Source organism: Scleropages formosus, chromosome 20 (assembly GCF_900964775.1).
Source record: "Scleropages formosus chromosome 20, fSclFor1.1, whole genome shotgun sequence".
In the NCBI taxonomy this organism is placed as follows: domain Eukaryota; kingdom Metazoa; phylum Chordata; class Actinopteri; order Osteoglossiformes; family Osteoglossidae; genus Scleropages; species Scleropages formosus.
Window position 1 is genome coordinate 9,664,981 of NC_041825.1, and position 23,824 is coordinate 9,688,804.

The 23,824-nt window shown below is 48.2% G+C and overlaps 2 protein-coding genes across 3 annotated transcripts; one reads left to right on the forward strand and one right to left on the reverse strand.

The window, feature by feature from the left end:
- The first annotated feature begins 4,116 nt into the window (after positions 1-4,116).
- Positions 4,117-17,566, forward strand: ern2 (endoplasmic reticulum to nucleus signaling 2). 2 transcript variants are annotated; one of them, XM_018740691.2, is made up of 23 exons: positions 4,383-4,460; positions 4,910-5,128; positions 8,091-8,208; positions 8,299-8,332; positions 8,563-8,635; positions 8,755-8,827; positions 8,917-9,039; positions 9,421-9,522; positions 10,260-10,521; positions 10,604-10,682; positions 10,760-10,910; positions 11,041-11,162; positions 11,238-11,414; positions 11,580-11,778; positions 11,883-11,976; positions 12,076-12,265; positions 12,676-12,775; positions 12,886-13,085; positions 13,178-13,325; positions 14,363-14,490; positions 14,666-14,789; positions 15,898-15,965; positions 16,392-17,566. In XM_018740691.2, the coding sequence occupies exons 2-23, from the start codon at positions 5,021-5,023 to the stop codon at positions 16,584-16,586; spliced, it is 2,868 nt and encodes a 955-aa protein (XP_018596207.2). In that variant the 5' UTR covers positions 4,383-4,460; positions 4,910-5,020; the 3' UTR covers positions 16,587-17,566. The 2 variants fall into 2 exon arrangements, with proteins under 2 accessions (XP_029102650.1, XP_018596207.2); XM_029246817.1 differs by lacking the exon at positions 4,910-5,128 and having other exon boundaries at positions 4,117-4,460.
- plk1 (polo-like kinase 1 (Drosophila)) lies at positions 17,565-22,356 on the reverse strand. The gene is made up of 11 exons (XM_018740678.2): positions 21,436-22,356; positions 20,720-20,888; positions 20,450-20,594; positions 20,070-20,163; positions 19,769-19,988; positions 19,524-19,575; positions 19,316-19,413; positions 18,848-18,925; positions 18,602-18,756; positions 18,289-18,471; positions 17,565-18,188 (listed from the first exon to the last, which is right to left on the reverse strand). Exons 1-11 carry the CDS (start codon positions 21,802-21,804, stop codon positions 17,970-17,972), a joined length of 1,782 nt encoding a protein of 593 aa, XP_018596194.1. The 5' UTR covers positions 21,805-22,356; the 3' UTR covers positions 17,565-17,969.
- Positions 22,357-23,824: the final 1,468 nt, after the last annotated feature.

Sequence of the window (23,824 nt, forward strand, 5' to 3'; positions counted from 1 at the left end):
AACAGGCCGCGGCCCAGGGAACGCCCACGGGGAGAGGCGGCGTCGGTGCGCTCCAGAACCGGAGCGAGGGTGCGGGGGAGGTCCGAGAAAAAAAAAAGAAAGAAAACCCAACGCATGCAAGTTCAAAAGCTGGCAGGCTTTAATAAATGCCGCACTGGCACCAGCTCGGCGAAAACTTTAATGCGCAAAAAGCACGTGCCCTTCGAGCGGCGCACGGTTAGCCGTGCTCCCACGCAGGAGCAGCTTCTCCAACTTTCATCTTAGCAGCACAAGAGCCCCGAAAAAAGGATTTCTTAAAAAAAGTGTTAATTTGCAGCTACACAAAGTCGCAATTAAAGAAGCGCTCCTTAATTAGAGCATGAAGAGAAGTGATTAAACAATAAAAACAAGGACCCGGGATTTCAAATATGGGTTAGAACAGAGACGCTCCAGCACCAGCGCGTGAGATCCAGTGTCTCCCTGATCCTTCAGGGAGGGGCTGTGACTAAACCTGCTCTCGGGCTGAGCTGTCCTCTTGTCCCGAACCCATCGGGTCCTCCGGAAGGTCTTCTGATCACACCCCATACACTTCAGTGCTTGACTCCGCATGACATTCAGGCGCTCAAGCTTTATTGACACCTACAGACTCTGATCTAACCATACTCCCCAAGAAGAGCGCTGTGCTCATCCACCTGTGCCCACCTGCTCATCCTCATCATAGCGGGTCCAAAATTGAAAGATTATCAGTACTCAGTCTTGACCCCAGGTGTGGTGGAACAAGCCCCCTCTGACCCTCAGGTCTGCTGAATCCACTCCAGTTTTCAAGGTAGGCTCTAAAAACTCATCTCTTTCAGACCCATTCCCCTCCCAAGCTCCTGAGACCTGAGTTCCCGATGAGTCCCTCACCACCATCTAGCCAAATCGCAAAACTGTAACGTAACGGTAATTTACCGTCAATGTAAAATAATCTCAAACTTTTAACGGCAGAAATCTCCTGACGCAATATGCACAGTTCTGAACAAAGTGCCGCAAACCAGTTTAGTTACCTAAAAATCAAAGACAATCTTCCATCTGGAAAAATTAAAAAACAAATAAAATTTTATCCAATCACCGCACTTTAAATTTGCTTCAATACGGAAACAGACACTCGCACGCAGCTGAGAACTGCGGACACTTTTAATCTGTGAAAACATTTGAAAGTAATCATCTTCACGCAAGGACACCCAATAAATAACTACCTTTAGCCGGATATTTTAAAAAATTCGGAAATAACACTCCAGGAGAGGTACGCCAGTTCTCAGGTGCTGCGCCTTGAACTCCAGCTCAGCCTTTTCCTTTACTTGTTGCTAATTTCAGTTCCGCAAGTGTCACCACCTTGCTATTTTCGGCACGCTCGGCGGAAAGGTGCAATTTAATTTCAAAATCGCTCACCAGCCCACAGAAGAAGGGCCCGAAAGCCACAATTCAATTAACCCTTTTAGCGTGAGGAGATTGTTCTGCTCGCTCGCCGTGGGAGGGAATGTGGGGCAGCCCAACAGGGAGCGTGCAGGCCAAGCTCACCCCATCCACACAGGCGTACACTGGAGGGGAGGCTCCTGCTCGTAGATTGGTGAGTGTGTAGCGCCCCCTGCGGTGCTCCGAGACCACTGCCTCAAGGGTCTCCGTTTATGCTTCAGAGGTCAGAGTGAGTTCCGGGTTTGAGTTTTATTGTCAACGTCTTCCTTCACTGACTGTGTAGGGCCATCTTTTTCATAACAGTGATTTTCTTCAAATGATGAAGTATACATTCTTTTACCTTCCAGAAACCGTTGGAAATTTTTCAATGTCATATTTTGCAAGGGGGGGGCGCAGTGGGTTGGACTGGGTCCTGCTCTCCGGTGGGCCTGGGGTTCGAGTCCCGCCTGGGGTGCCCTGTGATGGACTGGTGTCCTGTCCTGGGTGTGCTCCAGCCCTGCACCCTGGGTTAGGCTCCAGCTCCCTGCAACCCTGTATGGGACGAATGGTTCAGACAAGGTGTTTTGCAAGGGACACCAGAGAGGCCAGTAATGAAGTTTTCCAATCTGAGTTATTTATTAACTCCTCTTCATTAGGAGTAGCTGCTAGTGTAGTGGTTAGTGCTGCTGCCTTTGGGGTAAAGATGGTGCTGGTTTAAATCTGCTCTGGTGCTGTAGTACTGTTGAGCGTGGTACTTAACCTAAGTCGCTCCAGTAGAAATTACCCAGTTGTATGAATCAGTAAGTAATTGTAGGTAGATTAACACTGTACATTGCCTGCAGTCAGAAAGATCTTCCTTTGCTGTAGTACACTGGATTGGGGTATTTCATCTGAAATCAGAGTGAAAATTTCCCAGCTGTATAAACAAGTGTTCTTTACAAAAGTGATGTTTTGTTACTTTGGGCAAAGGCATCATCAGGTGAAAGGCAGTAGGAACCATAGTGGTTAGAGCTTCCAATTCCAGTTGCGGGTTCAAATCCCCCTCCTGTTGCAATGCTTTTGAGAAAGGTGCTTCTGCTGGATTGCTCCAATAAAAAAAAAAGTATCCAGGTGAAAAGATGGGTAACAAGTGTACTGGGGATTTGGGGACAGATGGTAGTATAGTGGTTAGTGCCCCTGTACTTGAACCCAAAGATTTTAGGTTCAAATCTCACCTCTAGCTATAATACCCTTAAGCAAGGTATTTACTAGCTCCAATAAAATTACCCAGCTGTGTATATGTAAATGAGTGTGGGTAGGTTGACATTGTAAGTTGCTCTGGAGAAAAGTGGACATACTAGAAGTGGCCTGTTGTTTCTGAAGCAGAAGAGAGTAACGCTTTAAATTTATACAAGACATTTTCCTGAGAAACCACATGCTCTGCCGCAGTTGGACGCAGCGCCACCTTCAGGTGAACACCAGTGTGTGCAGGCGGCCTCTGCAGGGGACGGACGATGGCGAAGCGCACATTGGAAAGTGGTGCAAATGGGTCAAGGACATGAAGGTGGTTAAAGACCCACCTCACATCACTGGTACCTTGAGAAAGTTGCTTATCCTGAACTGCTGAATTACAGGTTGGTTTTTTTTTTTAAAATAAAAGCGAGAGAAAAGCGACCTAATTATTATAATAATAATGAATACATCTTTTTATCATAATAAAATTAATATTAAATACGAATATATGGAGTTTAATTATTATTAGTAGTAGTAGTATTATTCCATTGACTGGCATCCTGATTAGGGTATACCTTTCTAGCCTTGTGATTCGTAGACTGACCCTGATGGAAGAGTCATTGACGAAAATGAGGCAATGAGTGATTCAGTGGCTGGCTGGCTGGCTAACACACACACATACACACACACACACACACACACACACACACACACACACACACACAATGTTTATAACCGCTTGTCCTGAGCGGGGTTGCAGCAAACCGGAGCTTAACCCGGCAGAGCAGGTCGCGGGGGGGAGGGAAGGACACACCCAGGACGGGACGCCAGTCCATCGCAGGGCACCCCAAGTGGGGCTCGAACCCCGGACCCACCAGAGAGCAGGACCCGGTCAAACCCGCTGCGCCCCCCTTAATATTTATACAGTTAAATTTAAGTATTATTATATAATTATGTGTAATTCACTGTAATTAAATATATGTGTAATTGTACATAATTTAAATTGATTCAATTTCCGTTTTACTCCTTGAAAAACCGCTGAAACGGCTCCTTTTGAATTTGCAAAAACCACTGAAGTGTGTTTCGGACCACTTCTCAATCTTTAGTTAAATATATGACGTCATTCAATTTAAAGAACTTTTCTCGCACAGGCTACAGGTCACACCCACACAGAGGAGTGTGAAAAGCTTGCGAAACCCTGGGAAAGCGCTTCCCCGTCGGTTACAATGGCTATTATTCCGCGTAAAAATGAATCTTTGTCGCTGTGGTGCGCTGTACAAGCGTCTAGCAATGTTGTTACACGTGTCTCAAAGTGACATCGAGCTCTTTCCAAAATCCCTCCCCGCTTCCGCAATAAAATAGCTACGTATTTGCATCTTAATTTCCCATTGGCCAGGCCTCCTGTCACTCTCAATCCTTTGCCCCGCCCTTTCGTTTGTCAACAGGCAGTTGCGCTTGAGTGACGTCACTGGTTCCGTCCCAACACGGAAATGGGGAGTGAATGTTGTGATCGGTGGCTCGTCCTGCATGGGCGGCTGTACGTGCGGTTCGCTCTGCTTTCCAAAGTTAAAAATGGCACCATACAAAGCCGGCGATGTATAGAAACAGCTGAAAATGGACTCCGGATATGAGTTTGAGACGATCCAGTCTTAGATGAAGAACTTGAGAATATTTTGAATGTAGCAAGAGCGAAGAGGCAGGTGCATCGCTACTTTTTTATTATTTTTAATGTATTTAATATAATTAGGAAAGGAACGCGGTTTGGAAAAATGAGGGATTCGCGATTATGGCTCCTTGTGCCTCTCTTGCTGTCACTCGGAGGACAGTTTTTGCAGGTAAGAGGGCCGCTTTCACAGCGCTGTGTTTACTGCGTTACCGCGGGCGGTGGGGGGGTCGCGGCGCGCGCGCGCGCGCTGCTATAATTACAGAGCGCGTCTATTTCTGGAGTCATGTGCTCGGTTATACCCTCTTACCCTCTGTACCCTCCTGCTGCTCCCCATTGTCTCCCGCTCTTTCCCATGATCCCCGGCGTCTCTCTTTCTCTCACTTTCCTTTTCTCACCCTTCTCATGTCCATCCCTCTCTCCATCTCTCTGTCCATCTCTCCATCCCTTTCTCCCTCTGTCCATCTCTCCATCCCTCTGTCCATCTTTCATCCCTCTGTCTGTCTCTCCATCCCTTTCTCCCTCTGTCCATCCCTTTCTCCCTCTGTCCGTCTCCCCATCCCTCTTTCTCTTTCCACCTCTCACTGCTCTCCTTCCATCTCGTCTCTGTCCATCTGTCAGTCTCCACGTCCGCCGCTCTCATCTGCCCCCCGTCCCTCCGTCCCCCTCATAGCGCTGTTCCAGTGCTGATCTCACATCCCAGGGCGGCCGCAGGCTTTGTGGACTGGAGAGATGCTGGAATCACGATGGAGCGGCGTGGAACAACTGGACATTGTTTCGTTTTTTTTTTTTCCGCCACAATGCATCGCCTTTTTTCTCTGCTGGGCAATGTGTGAACTGGTATGTGTGTGTGTGTGTGTGTGTGTGTGTGTGTGTCTGCAGGCCAGTCCACTCATCTGTGATCGAGACCAGTGTTAAACATTTAGCACAAATCGATATAACTGCTTTAAAATGCTACACGTTATGGTGATGTGACGTATTTGTAAATTACCCACGTTGGATTTGAACCCCCCCCCCCCCCCCCCCCCATCACTTCACAGAAAATGTTCTTCTTATACTTTCACAGTTATTAGCCTGGTAAAACTTAGGTTCCCACTTCATAAACGGTTGCACTTGAGCTCACTCGATCCGCAAATGCTGCCCTCCCGCCATCCGAAAGGACGTCTGCGCAAGTCGTCCGAGAGGTTCGCCGTTTCACGAAGGACTTCTTTCCCTTGAGCCGCACGAACGTCCGCTGTTTATTCAGGGGTAAAAGCTGAGGGCGACACACTGTTTGCCAAAAGCACACCCACCCACTACTGTAACCTAACTGTTACCCCAGTACTGGCCCTCTTGTGCCAGGCCTCAGTAAGTAAATATGGGTGCGGTGCTTTCCAAGGGTTATATATTAGACACCTGTTGTGTTTCTTCAAGATCAGCTTTTGCTCTGGCTGTAGCAAGAGACACATTAAATCATATATTGAAATCATATCTCACCCAATGGATTATTATTATTATTATTATTATTATTATTATTATTAGGCATGGGGTCTAAGGAAGGTGAAAAGACACCAAGTGCTGTTAGGAAAAGTGTCCATGGACACGGAGGGTCCTCAACGGCCTCGAGACCTGGTCAAAAAGTGGGGATGAGATCAGTTCGGATGTAAAGAGTGTTATTTGCACACCTTGAGGACACCCCTAACTGACTGTCCTCTTCGTGTCAGCAGTCTGTGTCGCTCTCAGCGTCAGTGAGAGAACGATGTCGAGAGCGACACAGACTCGACTTTTCGTATTTTCGTACGTCGTCGATTTTCGGGACGGCCTTTTTCTCGCCGATGAGTTCAGTTGCTTACATAAGGGTGGTGCGATTCATGCTTGTAGGATATAACTGTTCAAACGAGACAGTTGCGTGAGCGTTGAGCTCTGCAGCTCCTTGGCGCTCAGTGACCCGCCCTGCATGGGAGAAGGAGCGTCTCGGGTCCAGGATATCCTGCTCAGAGTAAACACGCTTCGTAGCGGCTCGCGTTTCACAACACTTAGTGTTGCGTGAGCTTACCTGCTCTCGTGTGAAGTCCTGTCCTTTGTGCTTTGATATATTCCTGAATTGTCTTCTAGCCGCTGGCTGGTCTTATGAGATGACAATGATGATGATGATGATGATGATGAGACTGTTATGAGTGTCTCATAAGGGTGCGTCATGGTTAAAGCTGCTACCTTTGGACCCAAGGGTTGCGGTGCGGGTTCAAATCCCACTTCCGGCTGTAGTACCCTTGAGCAAGGTACTTACCCTAAATTGCTGCAGTAAAGTTACCCAGCTGGATAAATGGGTAAATAATTGTAAGTAGCTTAACATTGTAAGTCGCTTTGGAGAAATGAGTCGGATAAGTGAATAAATGCAAATGGATCTCGGAGAAGCTCCTTTTGGACACGGCCGTCTTAAGTCGCACACCCACTCTGGACGCAAAACCAGAAGAGCAACACGGTACCTTCCTGCAGAAACATTAAATACACACGCACACACGCTCACATTGTCTGAAGCCGCTTGTCCTGAGCCTCACCCGGCTACACAGGGCGCAAGGCTGGAGGGGGAGGGGACGCACCCAGGACGGGACCCCCAGCAGGACGCGAACCCCAGCCCCACCAGAAAGCAGGACTCAGTCAAACCCGCTGCGCCACTGCACCCCCCTACATTAAATACATTTATTCAAATTCAACCTATATATATATATATACCCAAAGAACATCCAAATTGTTAACATGTAATTGTTTTTATTTTCTCTGGCATCGTTGCTCGCTCAGTTGCCGTGTCAGCTGTTCTCTGAATGTACCGACACATTAATACATATTTTAATTGCGTCCATAAACTGCCGAGTTACGGACATGCCCATCGCGCCGGCTTAATGCTAAAAATGGACTGAGCAGTTAATTCCCGTTCTGTGATTGGCGTTGCAAAGCAGGAAACTGGAAAAACCCATTTTCGGTGGCATGTGTTGAAATTTCAATAAAGCTTTAATAATATCCTCCTTTTATTCATGGATTACGGTCTGTACAAATACTGGATATGGCTATAATAAGTAAATACTGTTTCTTTTATTTTAATTAAAATTATTGCAGTTTTTTTCCCAAAATTGAAATGAAGGAAAATAATAAATATAATGTGCCAAGCGTTGAGCAACGGGCCGATTCTACATGATACGTGTTGCACAAACTCCACGTGCTGTTCAAATACTGTGGTGATTGTGCAGAAGTAGAAGAGAGTTCACAGGTTGCACCGCTTTGCAGAGCCGGTAATTGTGTCCGCTTCGGATGTAAATAATGTTTTTCATTGTTCGAGCTACCGATTGGCCTATCACATGTCTACATCCAGGTCTCTTCTTCTGTTGACGTAATGCACTCATTGTATTTTTCTCTGAGATGAACGTCGCTTTGGAGAAAAGCGTCTGCTAAATGAATAAATGTAAATGTAAGATGTAAATTCTATACTATGTTATGCTGTACTGTATTATACTATTCTATACTCAGGGGAGGCATGGTGGCGCAGCGGGTTTGGCCATGTCCTGTTTTCTGGCGGGTCTGGGGTTCGAGTCCTGCTCGGGGCGCCTTGCAATGGACTGGCGTCCCGTCCTGGGTGTGTCTCCAGCCTTGTGCCCTGTGTTGCCGGGTTAGGCTCCGGTTTGCCGTGACCCTGCCTGGGATAAGCGGTTTCAGACTGTGTGTGTGTTCTACATTCAAATGTCTTCATTAGGTGCTCAAAGTCAGTTGTATTTCTTTTGTGTAGGGAGCTATAAGAGCACTTTAAGTGTCTCCTTGTCTCTCGGTGCAGTGTGAAGCAGGGAGCTCGGTGACCCTCCCGGAGACCCTGCTCTTTGTGTCCACGCTGGATGGCCATCTACACGCGGTCAGCAAGCAGTCTGGGGAGATCAAGTGGACCCTCAAAGAAGGTCAGCGTGCAACGCTTGCGTCCTCCCCTCTCCGCACTGTCTGCCCACAGCAGTTTTTTTTTGAGACCGTCTCTCTCCTTTTTTTCCTAGATCCCATCATCCAAGTCCCCGTGTACTGGGATGAGTAAGTCTGTATTAACGTTTAAACTAGCGGTTGCGAATTTCGGGCACCATCCTGGATGTAACCGTGATCTGAATATGGAATAGCGGCGCTGTCGAGCTCTAACGGAGTTTGAAACGTAAAGATAGTGAAACATATGTGAGAAGCAGTGCTTTACCGTTCGTCCATTAATGTAGAAGCAGGTGCATGAATGTGAGTCAAAGACGTATTAAGGTCTATTCCGTGTCGTCCAGACCAGGCTTCCTTCCAGACCCCAACGACGGGAGTCTCTACGTGTTGGGGGGCAAGAACAAGGAAGGTCTCATGGTGAGTGGGGACACAGTGTGTGTGTGTGTGTGTGTGTGTGTGTGTGTTTGTGTGTGTGTGTGTCAGCCCTTCTTCGGGGCTGTGTGGACTAATGTCCTCGCGTCACTTTGTCTCTGCAGAAGCTGCCTTTCACCATCCCGGAGTTGGTCCAGTCGTCGCCGTGCCGCAGCTCAGACGGGGTGCTCTACACAGGTCAGTGCAGCCTGCCCTCGCGGCCAAGGTCTCTGTATTCTCGGGACACCGGCGTGCGAATGTCATACTTCATCTGTGTGTGTCTGCAGGGAAGAAGCAGGACACATGGTTTGTGGTGGACCCTAAAACAGGAGAGAAACAGAGCAGCTTAACCACAGGATCGTCTGACTCCATCTGCCCTTCTGCACCTCTCCTCTACATCGGCCGTACAGGTGTGCCCCCCCCCCCCCCCAACCCCACGGTATAAATCCAGAGTTACAAAACAGGGTCCAAACACCAATTAGCTGCTCCCAAAACGATACCATATCGCTGAAGGATCGCCGTCAAGACTAAGAGGGCTAAGACACTTGAGAAGGTGGTCTCCTTACCCTGTTAGACTCATTGCGCTGGTGCACAATGACTGGGGGTGTAATTAATTTCGAGAGGCACCAGAAACTGCGCGTTCTGCTCTTACTTTTTGACGTGTGTTTTGATCCCGATCTCGCATACCTCACCGCGCACGTTTCCAGCCATCGCCTCGTTCAGGTTCGTGAGGTTATTCTCCTCTCCAGCCCCGAAGCCTGTCTCTGACGTGCGCCGTGTGTCCCTTGCAGAATACATGATCACCATGTACGACACCAAGACGCGTGAGCTGCGCTGGAACGCCACCTACAACGACTACTCGGCCCCGCTGCACGACGAGAAATACGACTACAGTACGTCTAGCGATTTCAAGGAGCCCGGCTCCGAACGCCCTTTGAAATATGGAGGCAGAAAAAATGAGACATGATTTGAAAATCAGAACGATGACTCTTTTTACGTCCGTTGCGTTGCTTTGTTCTCCTCTATGCACTCATCCGAATTACCGGAGTAGAGAAGTGGTTTATCAGCAGTCCGCAGGTGGATTCTTAACGCTGGTGGGTTTGAGTCCCCTCTCCAGCTGCAGCACCCTTTAGCAAGGAACATTCGCTAAACAGATACAGTAGGAATACCACGCTGTATGAATGGGTAAATCACTGTAAGCAGCTCACTGCACATTTGCATTAATTCATTTAGCTGATGCTTTTTTTTACAAAGTGACTTGCAACTATTTACCCATTTATATAGCTGGGTAATTTTACTGGAGCAATTTAGGGTAAGTACCTTCCTCAAGGGTACAACAGCTGGAGGTGGGAATCAAAGCGGTGATCTTGGGGTCCGAAGGCAGCAGCTCTAACCGCTACACTACAGGCTGTTCCAAACCAGACCCTCCAAATCACCTTGTAGAAGAGCATCAGCTGGATGAATGACTACTAATAGTAAGAATGGTACCAGCAGTATTCTTTCTGAGACTAAAAGATGCAGCAAGAGGGCCAAACTAGTTGGATACCGGGAGCGTATCTAAGCATGTGCGCCTGTGTCTCTATGCCCGTGTGTCTACGTGCGCGCGTGTGCGTGTGTGTGTGTGCGGCAGAAATGGCTCACTTTACATCCAGTGGGGACGGACTGATGGTGACGGTGGACCGCGACTCGGGCGACGTGCTCTGGATGCAGAACTACGGCTCGCCGGTGGTGGGCGTCTACCTGTGGATGCAGGACAGCCTGCGACGCGCGCCTCACCTCAACCTGGCCATGGAGACCCTGCGATACCTCACCTTCACCTCGCAGCACATCCACAGCATGAAGTGGAGCTACCAGTTTGTGAAGGAGCAGGCCAGCACCAACACTCAGCTTGTGTAAGGAAATAAAGATAGATGTATTCTGTACTATAGAGCTGTACGGTCATTTTAAGACCGTGTTTGTTTCTCCCCACTTCAGCCCCACTCTCTATGTGGGAAAACTGGACTCCCATTTCTACGCCTCCACATCTCTGGTCCACGAAGGGGTCTCTATATTGGTGAGCGCGCCATCCCGAGTCGCGCGGCCGGCTCTCCGGGGCCGTGCAGCCGACGTCCACTCCTGTCGTTTTTGCAGCCGCGTGGGCTGACGCTGGCGAGGATCGAAGGGCCGACAACCGAAGGGGTGACCGTGAGAGAGCGGGGCGAGTGCGAGATCACACCCAGTACGGATGTCAAGTACCCACCGGGCAGCACCTACAGCCTGCACAACGAGTGGCTCCTCATCGGTGCGTCTCCGTCCGCGCGTGAGAAAGTGATGTATGTTTACACAAGCGGTTATGTAAGGGATTGGTGTAAATTAGTAAATCTTCCAAATTGTTCTTTGTATAACTGATTCTGTGTGTGTGCGTGTAACAGGTCACCACGAGCTGCCTCCCGTGGCCCACACCACCATGCTGCGAGGCTTCCCGGAGAACCTCCACCGCTCCGGCGAGGCAGTGATCCCACCCCAACCTGCACCGCGGACACCCTACCGCCATGTGAGCGCCCCTTCCCGGCACGTGGACCTCACCCGCTCGATGCTGCCATCTCGCCCTAACCTTGATATTCAACAGCTGCTGCCGGTGGACAGAAACGGAGAGCCCGTCCCGTCGGACCGAGAATCCCGGGGAGCCTCCGTGCCTCCTCTGATGACCGTCCTGCCTGAAAGCCTGACCCACGATCCCCTCACTCTGGCAGTGCTTACCCTGCTGCTGGGGGGCTGGCTCATGTTTGTGCTCACCTACCCACGGGTAAGCCGGAGGAATCGTGGAGCCGGGGTGTCTTTTGTCGGGAGCACACAGATCTAATAGGACACTCAAGTGTGAAATCCGGTGCCCGAATGGACGAGTAACGTTGGGAGCGTCGCTCATGTTCACCGGTGATGCGAATGCACGCATTTGTGTTTCCTGCCCAAGCACATGGCTCGCCAGGAAAAGATGCAGCAGCAGCAGCTGGAGGAGGCCCTGGCGAACAGGCTTCAGCAGCTACAGCCCCCCCAGGCACCCCCGTCGCCCACCGACACCCCAGCCCCCCGCAGCAGCAGCGATTCCAGCAGAAGCAGCCTGTCCGACGGCCCCAGACCGCCGCAGAACCCGGAGCCCGTCCAGGTGCAGGGTAAGCGGGCAGGGGGCCCGCCTGGCCCTTGAGGCCCTTGAGGCCCTTCTGTCCAGCAGACCGCAAAAGTCATCGGTGAGCAAACCTCTGTTTTTCGTTTACAGATGGAGTCGAAGGGGAGGAGGTCGACGTAGGGAAGATCTCCTTCAGCCCATCGGAGGTGCTGGGGCACGGGGCCGAGGGCACCTTCGTGTTTCGGTGAGTTCCTGGACCGTAAGAGAGAGCGTTCGGCCGACGTTTGTACTCGTTCTTGCGTTTGCGGGGAACCGGGCCCTTAACGCGAGCGTCTGGCCGCAGGGGCCACTTCGACGGCCGGCGGGTGGCCGTCAAGCGCATCCTGCCCGAGTGCTTTGATTTCGCGGAGCGGGAGGTGCAGCTGCTGCGGGAGTCGGACGAGCACCCCAACGTGATCCGCTACTTCTGCACCGAGCGCGACCGGCAATTCACGTACATCGCCATCGAGCTGTGCGCCGCCACGCTGCAGCAGGTGAGCGAGGGGCGCGGAGCTGCGCCGCACGGCGGGAAGGGCTTCGGCGAGGCGGGAACCGCCGTCGGCTCAAAGCTCCCGGGGCTCGTTTTCCAAATCCGGGTCGTGAGCAGCACTGGAATAATGAGAGTTTCCGCCCACGGTCCAAAGAACGACCGCTCTTAATGTTAGCGCTACGCTGAGACTGCGTGTTTTACCGCGGGAATGAACGTTCTAGTGACTCTACATTGCACGTAGTTTGCGAATGTGATTTTGCGCGTTTTCCCGTGCTGTGTGTATGAGCAGATAACTGTAAGCGGAGCGGCGTGTGTTCGTCGCGAGCCGCCTTAGACAAAGGTGGCCCTAACTAGACTGACCGAAATAGCGATGGAGAGCATGAAGACGTGATGTATGCGTTGCGTTTGTGGCAGTTCGTGGAGGATCCCGAGTTCCCGTACCCGGGCCTGGACCCGGCGACTCTGCTGCAGCAGACCATGTGTGGCCTGAACCACCTGCACTCCCTCAACATCGGTGAGCTCCGCGGAACGCCGATGCCTCGGCAGCCCCGTGTTCGGGAACGGGAACGTCGGCTTCCGTGGCCTCGTTGTCAGCATTGGCCCCTCCCGCCTGTTTACCCGCAGTGCACCGGGATTTGAAGCCGCGGAATATCCTTCTGTCCATGCCGGGGCCGCTGGGGAAGGTGCGAGCTCTGATCTCGGATTTTGGCCTGTGTAAGAAGCTGCCCGCCGGGCGCCACAGCTTCAGCCTGCGCTCGGGGATCCCCGGTACGGAGGGATGGATCGCCCCTGAAGTGCTGCGTGACCCGCCTAGGGACAAACCGGTGAGGACCGTCGCCGGAGACGCAGCCTCCAGGCAGAGTGGAGTGTATGTTCGTGGCTAGTCTTCACAGATGCCTCCTGACGTTTTCTGCAGACCAGTGCCGTGGACATCTTTTCGGCAGGATGCGTCTTCTACTATGTGGTGTCCAGGGGTCAGCATCCCTTTGGGGACACCATTCACCGGCAGGCCAACATCCTGACGGGAGAGTACAGCCTGGACCACTTCATGGAAGACCAGCATGGTGAGTGCCGTGTGGTTGTCGGCGCCTGGCCTTTCAGTTCAACCGGTGCGAAAGAGGCCGAAGCTGTTGCACGCGAAGGTGCTCTCTTTCTTTTCCGACATCTTTTCGATCAGTGTTGCGCTCATATCTCTGTCCCACCTGGCCTCATTTTACTCTTCACTCTCAGTTTTGGCTTCGAGGAGTTTAGGTCATTTGGGACAGCTGGTGGCATAGTGGTTAGAGCTGCTTCCTTGGGCCCAAAGGTCACAGGTTCGATTTCTGCCTCCGGCTGTAGTACCCTTGAGGAAGGTACTTACCCTGAATTACTCCAGTAAAATTACCCAGCTGTATAAATGGGTAAATAACTAAGTAGCTTAACACTGTAAATTGCTTTGGTAAAAAGCATCAGTTGAATGAATAAAATGTAAGATGTCACAACTTTGACGTTAATGAGCCAATATCTAAAATTGCATTCTAAATGAGGCTTTTCTGTATCTTTTATGGTTACGCTCATTCATTCATTAATTCATTCATTTAGCAGAGGCTTTTCTCCAAAACGACTCATAATAATTTACCCATTTATATACCTGGGTGATTTTTACTGGAGTAAATCAAGTTAAGTACCTTTTTCAAGGGGGCCATAGCTGGACGCTGGATTCGAACCCGCAGCCTCAGAGTCCAGAGGAGGCCAGTCTAACTGCTACACTACCTGCTTGTCAGTTTCCGCACCCTTATTAATAATAATACAGCTAAAAGCATTGAGGATGAACTTGAAAATGGACTTTTTTGCTTTACATTATTTTTAACTGATTTCCTTCACTCATTTTAAGTTAAGTTATGTTATGTTAAGTTTATATAAGTTCACTTATGTTAAGATAAAACAGCTGCTACAGTGCAATGTATAAGGATAAGAAATATTTAATATACTACATACATTAGTTGATGGTGAAAAATGTGTATATTAGATTAGATTACCAGAAACTAAGATGGGTTAAAAGGTGAGGAAAAACAATCTTTAAAAAGACCTCAGCGGCGTGGTGTCATCGTCTCTGTGTCAGACGACGTGATCGCGAGAGACCTCATCGAGAGGATGATCGGCGCCCGGCCGCACTCCCGACCCTCCACAGCCTGCATCCTCAAGCACCCGTTCTTCTGGAGCCCCGAGAAGCAGCTGCAGTTCTTCCAGGTGAGAGAGAGGGAGACTCATTGGTTCTTTGGAGATCCCGCTGTTGGTTGGATCTTCAGAGTACTGCTTTCCAAGCGGCTTTGGCCTGGGCGGAAACGCCCCCCCCCACCCCCACACACGGGTGGCTCTGCGGGTAAAGAGCGGAGCAGGTGCTGAAGGTACGTCTGTGTTTCAGGATGTGAGTGACCGGATAGAGAAGGAGCCAGCAGACAGTCCCATCGTACAGCGGCTGGAGGCGGCAGGCAGGGCGGTGGTCAGGACCAACTGGAGGATGCACATCTCAGTGCCCTTGCAGACAGGTGAGCGCAGGTGGCACTCCACTGGTCCCGCTGAGCTGTCAGTGCTGCTTTTCGTCAGGCTCCGGTATTCACCTCCTCCAGCGGTTTTCCAGCGTCCGCTCCTAGTACAGGTGGTCTTCGAGTTACAATATACTTGACTTACGATGGCTGTCACTTTAGCAGTGTGATACGGCGTAGACCCGACGTAACGCGACTCGATACAATGTGGTATCGCATATAACGCAAGTTTGGACCTCAGTTTTTTTTCGATCACTTCCTTCCCACATGTTTCAAATCTGGGTGGTTCCCAAACACATTTCCAAAAGTCCAAAGGTAAAACTTACGCAATATAGCGATTCATACAACACGGACCTACAGTAAAAAATAAAAAATGTTGACATTTTGTGAAAAACCTTTCGAACGATGCCTAGTAGGTCTGTGTTATTTTTGTCACTCATGTTGTAAAGCCTTTTATTTCCGTGATCTTTTGGTGTAACTTTGCTCTCTTGCTTCAAACCAGTGCCGCTTGAAATTTAAATTGCTCACATGTTTGGAGACTAATTTGCAAAGACCGTCAACACACACACACGTTGAGTGAAACCGCTTGTCCCATACGGGGTCGCAGGGAACCGGAGCCTACCCGGCAACACAGGGCGTAAGGCCAGAGGGGGAGAGGACACACCCAGGACGGTACACCAGTCCACCACAAGCCACCCCAGGCAGGACTGGAACCCCAGACCTGCCACATGGCAGGCACAGGCCAAACCCCCCGCGAGCAATTGGTCAAGGCAACAATGTTGCAAAAACCCTTTTCTTTTCGCCGATCGTTTGATTTACCTTCACTGTCTTGCTACAAAAGAATGCCGCTTTCCGATTATATAATACAGTGCAACTTTCCTCCCACAGGCCAAAGACATGGAGTTCAGGATAATTAGATGCTCTAAATTGCTTGCAGTGACTGTGTGTGGTTACCTGCGATGGCCTGGCATCTCATCCAGGGTGTTACCCCCCACCTTTGTGCCTAGTGATTCTGTGTTAAGCTTTATCTATCCTTCCTTCCTTCACTCCATCAATCAGTGCACTTGAACTCTGTCCAACAAGGTTGACCACATGTCCTCTGTCCCCTCAGACCTCCGCAAGTTCCGCACTTACAAAGGCAACTCAGTTCGGGATTTACTGAGAGCCATGAGGAATAAGGTGGGTCAAATAGTATTAAATATTTTTTTTTATTTATCACAAAAGTCATTACAGTATTTTGCAGGAAATTTTATAGATATTCAGTGTCCATGACAGGAGTGCTTTCAGCTACAAATGCAGTACATTTGCTCATATTCTTTACTGTTTGTCCAGCTGGTGCCTTTATCAAAAGAAACAAAATTCTTTACTGTGCAGTATGTGTAAGACTGCAGCTTGGTGCATTAATCTCAATGGAGCAACACATCCAAATGCCAAAATTATAATTGAAAAAGCACGGAAAAGCCCTGAACACTTCCCGGAGTAGAGCGAGGAAACATCAGAAAGTCCTTTCACACCAGAGTTCAATCAATAGTCCACATTTACGAAGCATCGCACCTTGGATGTCAAAGTATTTGTCCGTTCTGACAGCCTCCGTGTACTCAACAGAAGCACCACTACCACGAGCTACCGTCGGAAGTGCAAGACACTCTTGGAGAAGTCCCAGAAGGCTTTGTCCACTACTTCACCTCCCGTTTCCCTCGGCTGCTACTGCACACGCACGGCGCCCTGCGCTTTTGTGCTCACGAGCGCCTCTTTCACACCTACTACCCCCCACCAGGCACTGACGTCATGAAGGAATAGCGTAGGTACAGGACGCCCATCGCTGTGACCCCCGTCTTGGACGTGTCCCCTTTGGGATCACGTCAGCCTGGACATGCGTCTGCCGCATGGAACGAGGTTTCCTCCGTGCAAACCACTGCGTTAAACAGTCTGTGGAAGCAGAAACCTGTGGAAAGCAGCATACAAACGGATGTCTCACGGAAGCCTTGTTACTGCAGTGAGGGATGAGGACTGCGCTGTTACACCTGTTGAAATAAACCAGAGTTTTTCCTTTTTCTTTTTAAACATGTTTCTCAAAGATACATTGAGTGTGACCCCAGATACAATATTTACAATATAAACTGAGTATTTTAAAGAAGCCACCCCCTAATTTCAACAGCTGGCTGCTCCCTGAGGATGATGAAACCATCCTGGCTGTAGATTAACATGATTGTTTACAAATTGGATTATAGCATTGTTTGTTTATTTTTTACACAAATTACTAGCATTGCAAACTAATACCTGAAAACAATTTCATTGTCTTGCTTTGGTACATTTTAACCCTGGTCTCAATTGCACATTAAATGCTGGTATTGGTTCTAGCAGAAGCTCCTCAGGCTTGGTGTTTAAGCAAATTTTATACAGTAACATTTCAGGTGTTAGCAATTCGGTTACCTCAGCTAAATTAAACACAAATGGTCAGCAGGACAAGGGATGAAACCAGGGGTCTGTTTCATGGTTGACAAAAAAGTTATTCTAGTTTCAAGGTGGTTTGGCAGTAAAATGCCAACTTAATGTGCCAACACAATATGGGCAAGACAACAGCATATTTGTGACATTTTAAACTTTTTCCACTCTGCACACATAGGTTGCAGGCATTTGCCCATGCTGCAGAATAAATGTTTTGTACATAGAATTTTGAAATGGGACTGGGGATACTTTTATACTTGTACTTTTGGAATAAATATATTTTCAAATTGAGTACTTGTCAGTGAAAAAATTAAAATTTGATCTTCGATAAAAATTTCCAAAAACATCTTTATTCACTTGGAATATACGGATCAGTTCAACATCTTGTCCACCTACTGTATATTTCTATCCAGGATTTTATACAGTGGGTATAGTATAGACAGACATACAAACATTAAAAAGTACATAAGACTAAGCTTTTGCCACTTTGGCATAGTGGAACTCAAATTCAACATGAGTGCGTTGAACAATTCAAGTTGCTTGTACAGAGACCTTGTTTTTCCTACTTAAAAAATACCCTTATTCCAAAAATATATTCACGAGAGTTGGGGAAAGTATTGTGTAAACCACCTAAGGGAACCCTTTGGCCAGTTTCAGACATTTACAGGCGTTAGCGGTAGATTTGTAAGATATTAGTAATAGTCGTGAAGGGTACTACAAGTGAGAGCAGAGCGATTAGGCATGCTCTGCATCTGCTGCAGCCTTTCGGGGAGGAATGGACTTGCAGGCCAACAGCTTTTCCACCATGGTGCGAGCATAACGCAAGCGGCTGGCCAGCTCTTTGTTGCAGCCATACTGCTCAATGAGGCTCATCTTGTAAGTGCGGAATTCCCTCTTCTCGTCAATGTACGTCACCGCAGCCATAAGAGGGCACAGGATCAGCTTGGTGTGGTCCTACACAGAAAAGTCATTGTTAGACCGAACAAACACATGGCGCTCGTCAGATAAAACGTGTTACCAAATCGGGATTAGAGGGGAAACTGAGGCGGACCACCTGAAAGAAGTTGATCTGCACTGTGCCGTTGCTCAGGTGCAGCACGATGGCACTCTTTGTGCGGAACCAGTGACGCAGGTACGGCAGGCGGGCCAGCTCATCCCCGTCCCGCGGAGTGATGTTGGCACCGGCTTTGAGGAGATGCTCGCTCATGTAGTTGCGGAAATACTTCAGAAGTGTAATCTAGTGAGGGAGATCAGGCTGTACTGTAAACAACCTAAATCTGACTTTCCAAAATCTATACAGCTTGACAACATAAATAAGGAATCATTTAAATGCCAGTACTAAACCACAGTACATTATTAGTGCTCACCTTCTTGGCAAGTGTGGAAGGATACGACCTCACTCTAAGGTAAGTCTCCTCAGAATTTCGGTCAATGTACTGCAGGCGGTCCCCATCGTCATACATTATAAGTCGTGTAGAATCATTGAAGAGCACCCCCACACTGTTGTCACACAGCTGGTATCCTGTGTAAGTTTTTTTTTCTCTTTTAAAGTCAAATCATCATTGGCAAAACTTTGAAGACAACCACTTTAATTCCTCGACAGGGGATCTTACCAAGGCCATATTTGTCAGAGTAGTCCACCCATTTGCTAATCCAGAAAATCGGAACGCAGGCCGGGTCTTCAGCTTCCTCTGCAAGATTGGAAACAAACAGCTCTGAATTAATGCTGGTGACCCCACATGGTCAGTACTGTGGGCTTGTGTAGTTCTCAATTTTATTTTTTTCCAAGTACACACCTGTGTAATAAATGTTAGTGCCTCCAACATTTTTCTGGGATTGGATGTTCAGATTTAATTATGTTGGTACTGCACATCTATTTGTGGAATGGCAGCAAAACTGGCATGCCTTCTTAATTTCCACTCAAATTAATTCAAATTTCTATTGCTCCAGCCAAACGCAGAGCAGGATGAGAAGAATTTAAACAGAGTTCCTGAAGCTTCACTGCCTGGCACCCCAAATAAGGAGCATGGTTCACAACTGGAGTAAAGGAGGTGCAGCTCAGCCCGAAATCCTTTGCTTACCTTGACGAATTACAACCTTCTCCGAGGGCTTTGAAGCATTAACACTGTTGAGCTGCTTTAACATGTCAGACAAATAGTCCGCAGACTCAGATTCCTCCCTGTAAAACAGGTTTCAACACTAACATTTTAGAAAAATGCTCATGGATGCCACATCAACATTACATCTAAATTAAGTCACATTAGTATTATGCCTCAGTGTAATGCCTACCTGAGTGGAGGTTCTTCTTTCTGTTCCATCTTTTCCACTTGACACTCAGTTTCTAAAAGATACATAACCATTCAATGTTAGCAGTATATTCAAATACTGCAAAATTGGTCACTTTTAAAGCAAGGGTTCAAAGGCAGGCCTCGTTTGAATTCAAACTCAGCTATTTCACCCCTTTAAATCACAATCCTTTTTTGTATCATGAACATGATACTCAGATCACAGTAAGTTCGCAGTGGGAAGTTCACCTCTGTTGAGGGCAGTCAGTGGTCTGCGGTGCTCAGCCTCCAAAGAGCTGGGTGCAATGGAGAAGCGAGGAGCCACTGTAAGGCAGGTGGTGGGCAGACGCAGGGGGACGTAGCCGGAGGTGAAGAACTCATCCGTCAGCAAGTCTCCAATGGCGGGCCGGAGAGTCGGGTCAGCATGGAGCATCCTCTTGATCAGAGATGCGGCTGTGGGGTTGATGTGCTGTGGAAGAAGAGAGTCTGCCCTTAGAATGATGGAGCTATACAAAGGAGGAACATTTATTTAAAGAACACTGCAACACACCCGTGGAATTGTGTAGTCATTTTTCTTGATGCGGATGTAAGTCTCTTTCAGGCAGGATGTCTCAAACGGAGGCTTCCCTACTAGCAAAGTGTAGCTGTAACAGGAAGTAGATGTAAACCATATTTAGAGGACTGATAAAAAAAAGCAAGATATTAGAATGTACCCATTTTAAATTTTGACACATTGATCAAGAAGCTGAAGTACCAATAATGTACCAAATTCCTGGTTCAAAAAAAAAAACCACCCCACATGATTTAACTAAAATTGCACCATTTTTTTGAAGGGTTGTCAAGAATTTTAGAATCACATTGTAAGAGATACATACACACACTGGCTTTTATTCATGTATTTACATTCACTCAGGTCCACACTGTACTTACAGGATGCAGCCCAGGGACCAGATGTCCACCTCAAAGCTGTGGCCCTTCTTGCACAGCACCTCGGGAGCAATGTAATTGGGAGTCCCACATAGCGTCTTCTTCCTCTCGCCATCAAACTCAATTTTTGTTGCCAGACCAAAGTCACCTTATCAAAAGAAAACACGGTTAGCTGCTCCAATGCAGACAAGAGAAATAACCGCTGCAGTTATTCCAATGCAAAAGTGTTACTTTACATAACCAAGCTAGGCCCGATCCAGACAGACTGCTCACCTATCTTGACATCCAAGTCATCGTTCAGGAAGAGGTTACCCAGCTTCAGGTCCCTGTGGATGACTCTGTTGTTGTGAAGGTACTGACATCCCTGGATGGTCTGCCGCATGTAATATCGAGCTTCCGGCTCCGTCACAGCCTTCCTCCTCTTGTGCAGCTCCAGGAGCGACTGCGCATGGGCGGAAGAGAAGCGATCGCAAGTGAGCGCTCTCCCCAACAAGCAAGTCAGTCCCCAAACAGCTAGTCAAGCTTACCACTAATCAGCCAGTGAGCGACAACTTACAACGGCTTACAGCAGGCGATATAACGACTTTCATTGAGCAACCAAGAACAAGATGTTCATGAGAACAGGAGGCAGCTCGGCCAGTTGGGATGGGGCAGCTGGTGGCACGATAGAGCTGCTGCCTAGGCTTCGGATCTAGGGGTCACAGCTTGAAATCGAAATCCCACCTCCAGCTGTAGTACCCTTGCCTTGAGCAAGGTACTTACGCTAATTACTACAGTAAAATAAATCAGATTGCCAGGTGCTGCTGGTGGAAAGCATCAGCTAAATGAGAGAGTTAGGAAAAGTGAGCGGCTAGGGGAACTAGTTACCCAGGTAACCTTTGGAGCAGCAGGGAAGATGAGGAAGAAAGCCAGCCAGGGCTCCGCAGCGCTGATGACGGCATAATTTATGCTGCAGCAGGAAGAAGCGGCCTGCTGCTGCGGTGACTCACCCTCCGCCTGCAGATCTCCAGCACCACGTACACGAAGTCCTCGTCCTCGAAGAAGCCGTGGAAGCCCACGACGTGCGGGTGGTCCAGGCTCTTGTGGATCGTGATTTCCATGGACATCTTCTCCTTCTGGTGAGGTTTGAGCAGCAGGGCCTTGGGGACCACCTTGCCGGCGAAGACCTCCTTCGTGTCCACGTCCGTGATCTCGTAGCACTTGGCGAAGCCACCTTTGCCCAGAAAGCGGCCGCGCATGTAGCGCTTCATGGTGCGGGGGTCCACCAGGATGTCGGGGATCTCCTTCAGCGGGGCGCTTGCGCTCTTCGGCTCGCTCTGCGCCGACGCCTTCGTCGCCTTTGCCGTTCCCGCGCTCATCTCTTGGGCGTTTCGAAGCGAACGACACTCGTACGCTACTTGTTTTATGAAATAAAAAAAGCGCCGCCGCCGGCTGGACGAAGAACCGCGAGCGAGCGAGCGAGCGCGAGCCTACAAAACGACGACAACTAACGAGCGCTGGCTCAGCGGCTGCCTTCTCTTCAGTCAAGTGCGTCCGTCCGTACAAACTCGCATAATTCTAACTAAAACTCGAACTAACAGCAGCGGTCCGTCGCGATAAAACCAAAACGATTCAAAGTAGTATTAATATCGACTTGCCTTGGACGAACAGTATCTAAATGGTGGGTAAGGATACGAACTCGACGACGACGGTTTCCACTACTGATGTCTCTCCTGGCCTCCCCTCTGGCAGCACTGATACACTATCATTTCAAATCGTGCTCCGTTGCTTACGGACTCCGGTGATTGGCTCCCTCGTTTTGAATTCCCAGCCGTGGCAGCAGAGCATCATGGGACGACAATATTTTTTAAATGTCCAGCGTCGGTTTTTGAAAAAACTTTATTGCCGTTCAGCGTTGAAGGGAAAAGTGTTAAAAGTCTACTTTTGCGAGTCGTTTACGCAGTTGCGTCTACGTTCGGTTTATATACCGCTCTACTAGACCAAGTACGATGCCAAAAGAGTTGTTTCAGCCCTGAACTGTTAATATTAAAATATAATTATAATAATATCAGAATAAAATATTATTTTTTCGTTTTTTATATTATAAAACTAATTATGCGGAACGAATAAATGTCAGTTTTTCTGCAGTTCCACTGTAAACAATACAGTGGTAACCGAGAGTTCTTGTAGGGTTCGCCTAGACACTTAGGCATCCAGAAAATAACAGACGATACCCGTCCAGGTTGGTTTCAAACACCTGCAAAGTTTTTATTGGATGCAACACGTGTCAAACTTAAGACTGGCTGATGCGCTCCAGTGCGCATGTGCAAACTCCCGCCTATGGCAAGCCCCGAGGGGAGAAAAGGCTCATCATACACACATATGCACCACTAGTCTCCTAGTGTCCCCACATCCAAAATTAAATCTTTTACACAATGTACACCTGAATGGTACTTATGGGTATATGTTTTAATCACAGCCTATTATTTTCTGTTATTGAAAAAAATCAAAGAAAAGATGAGAGCTGGTTATATGTTCATTGTGGAAATGCAACATTGTAACAAACAGGGCCTCACAGGGTCTGTAAAGTGAGTATAGTTAGGCAGTATTAGTTTTATTACTCATTCAATAGTCATTCGGTAGCTCGCTCAAGAATGAGAAAAAAAAACTTCTTACAGCACTAGTATTTTCATTCATGCTTACTATTAAAACTGACTAGAACCTCTGTTTTTTATCAGGGTAATGATGTGTTGTTTTCCACACGTTACATATTGTATTGTGGAAAAGTATCTCTTTCCCAAACCTTTATACAGTACTTCTGAGTTCTTGGAATATATCCTTCATATTGTATATAAGACCCCTGAGAGGGAACTGATGGGGGCAGCTGGTGGTGTAGTGGTGAGAGCTGCTGCTTTCGGACCCAAAAAGTTGCAGGTTTGAATCCTATCTCTAGCTGTAGTAGCCTTGAGCAAAGTACTTACCCTGAATTACTCCAGTAAAATTACTCAGTTGTATAAATGAGTAAATATTTGTAGGTAGCTTAATGTTGTATGTTGGTTTTGAGGAAAGTGTTAACTAAATGAGTCAAGTAGTCTCATGCGTGATTGTCTTATCTAATTTTCTAAAGCTCCTAGTTTACCTGTGTGTAAACAAATGTTATGTTTCACCTGAAGATCCTTCACGTGCAAGAAAAGCACCTCCCAGTTGAGTCATAATAGCTGTAAAAGTGTAGAGGTGAATCTGCCTCAGATATTCATAGGATCGTTTTACATTTGTTTACATTTACATTACATTTATTCGTTTAGCAGACACTTTTCTCCAAAGCAACTTCCAATGAACTCTATGCTATGTTATCAGCCCACACACCTTATTCACTTACACTGCTAGATACACTACTTA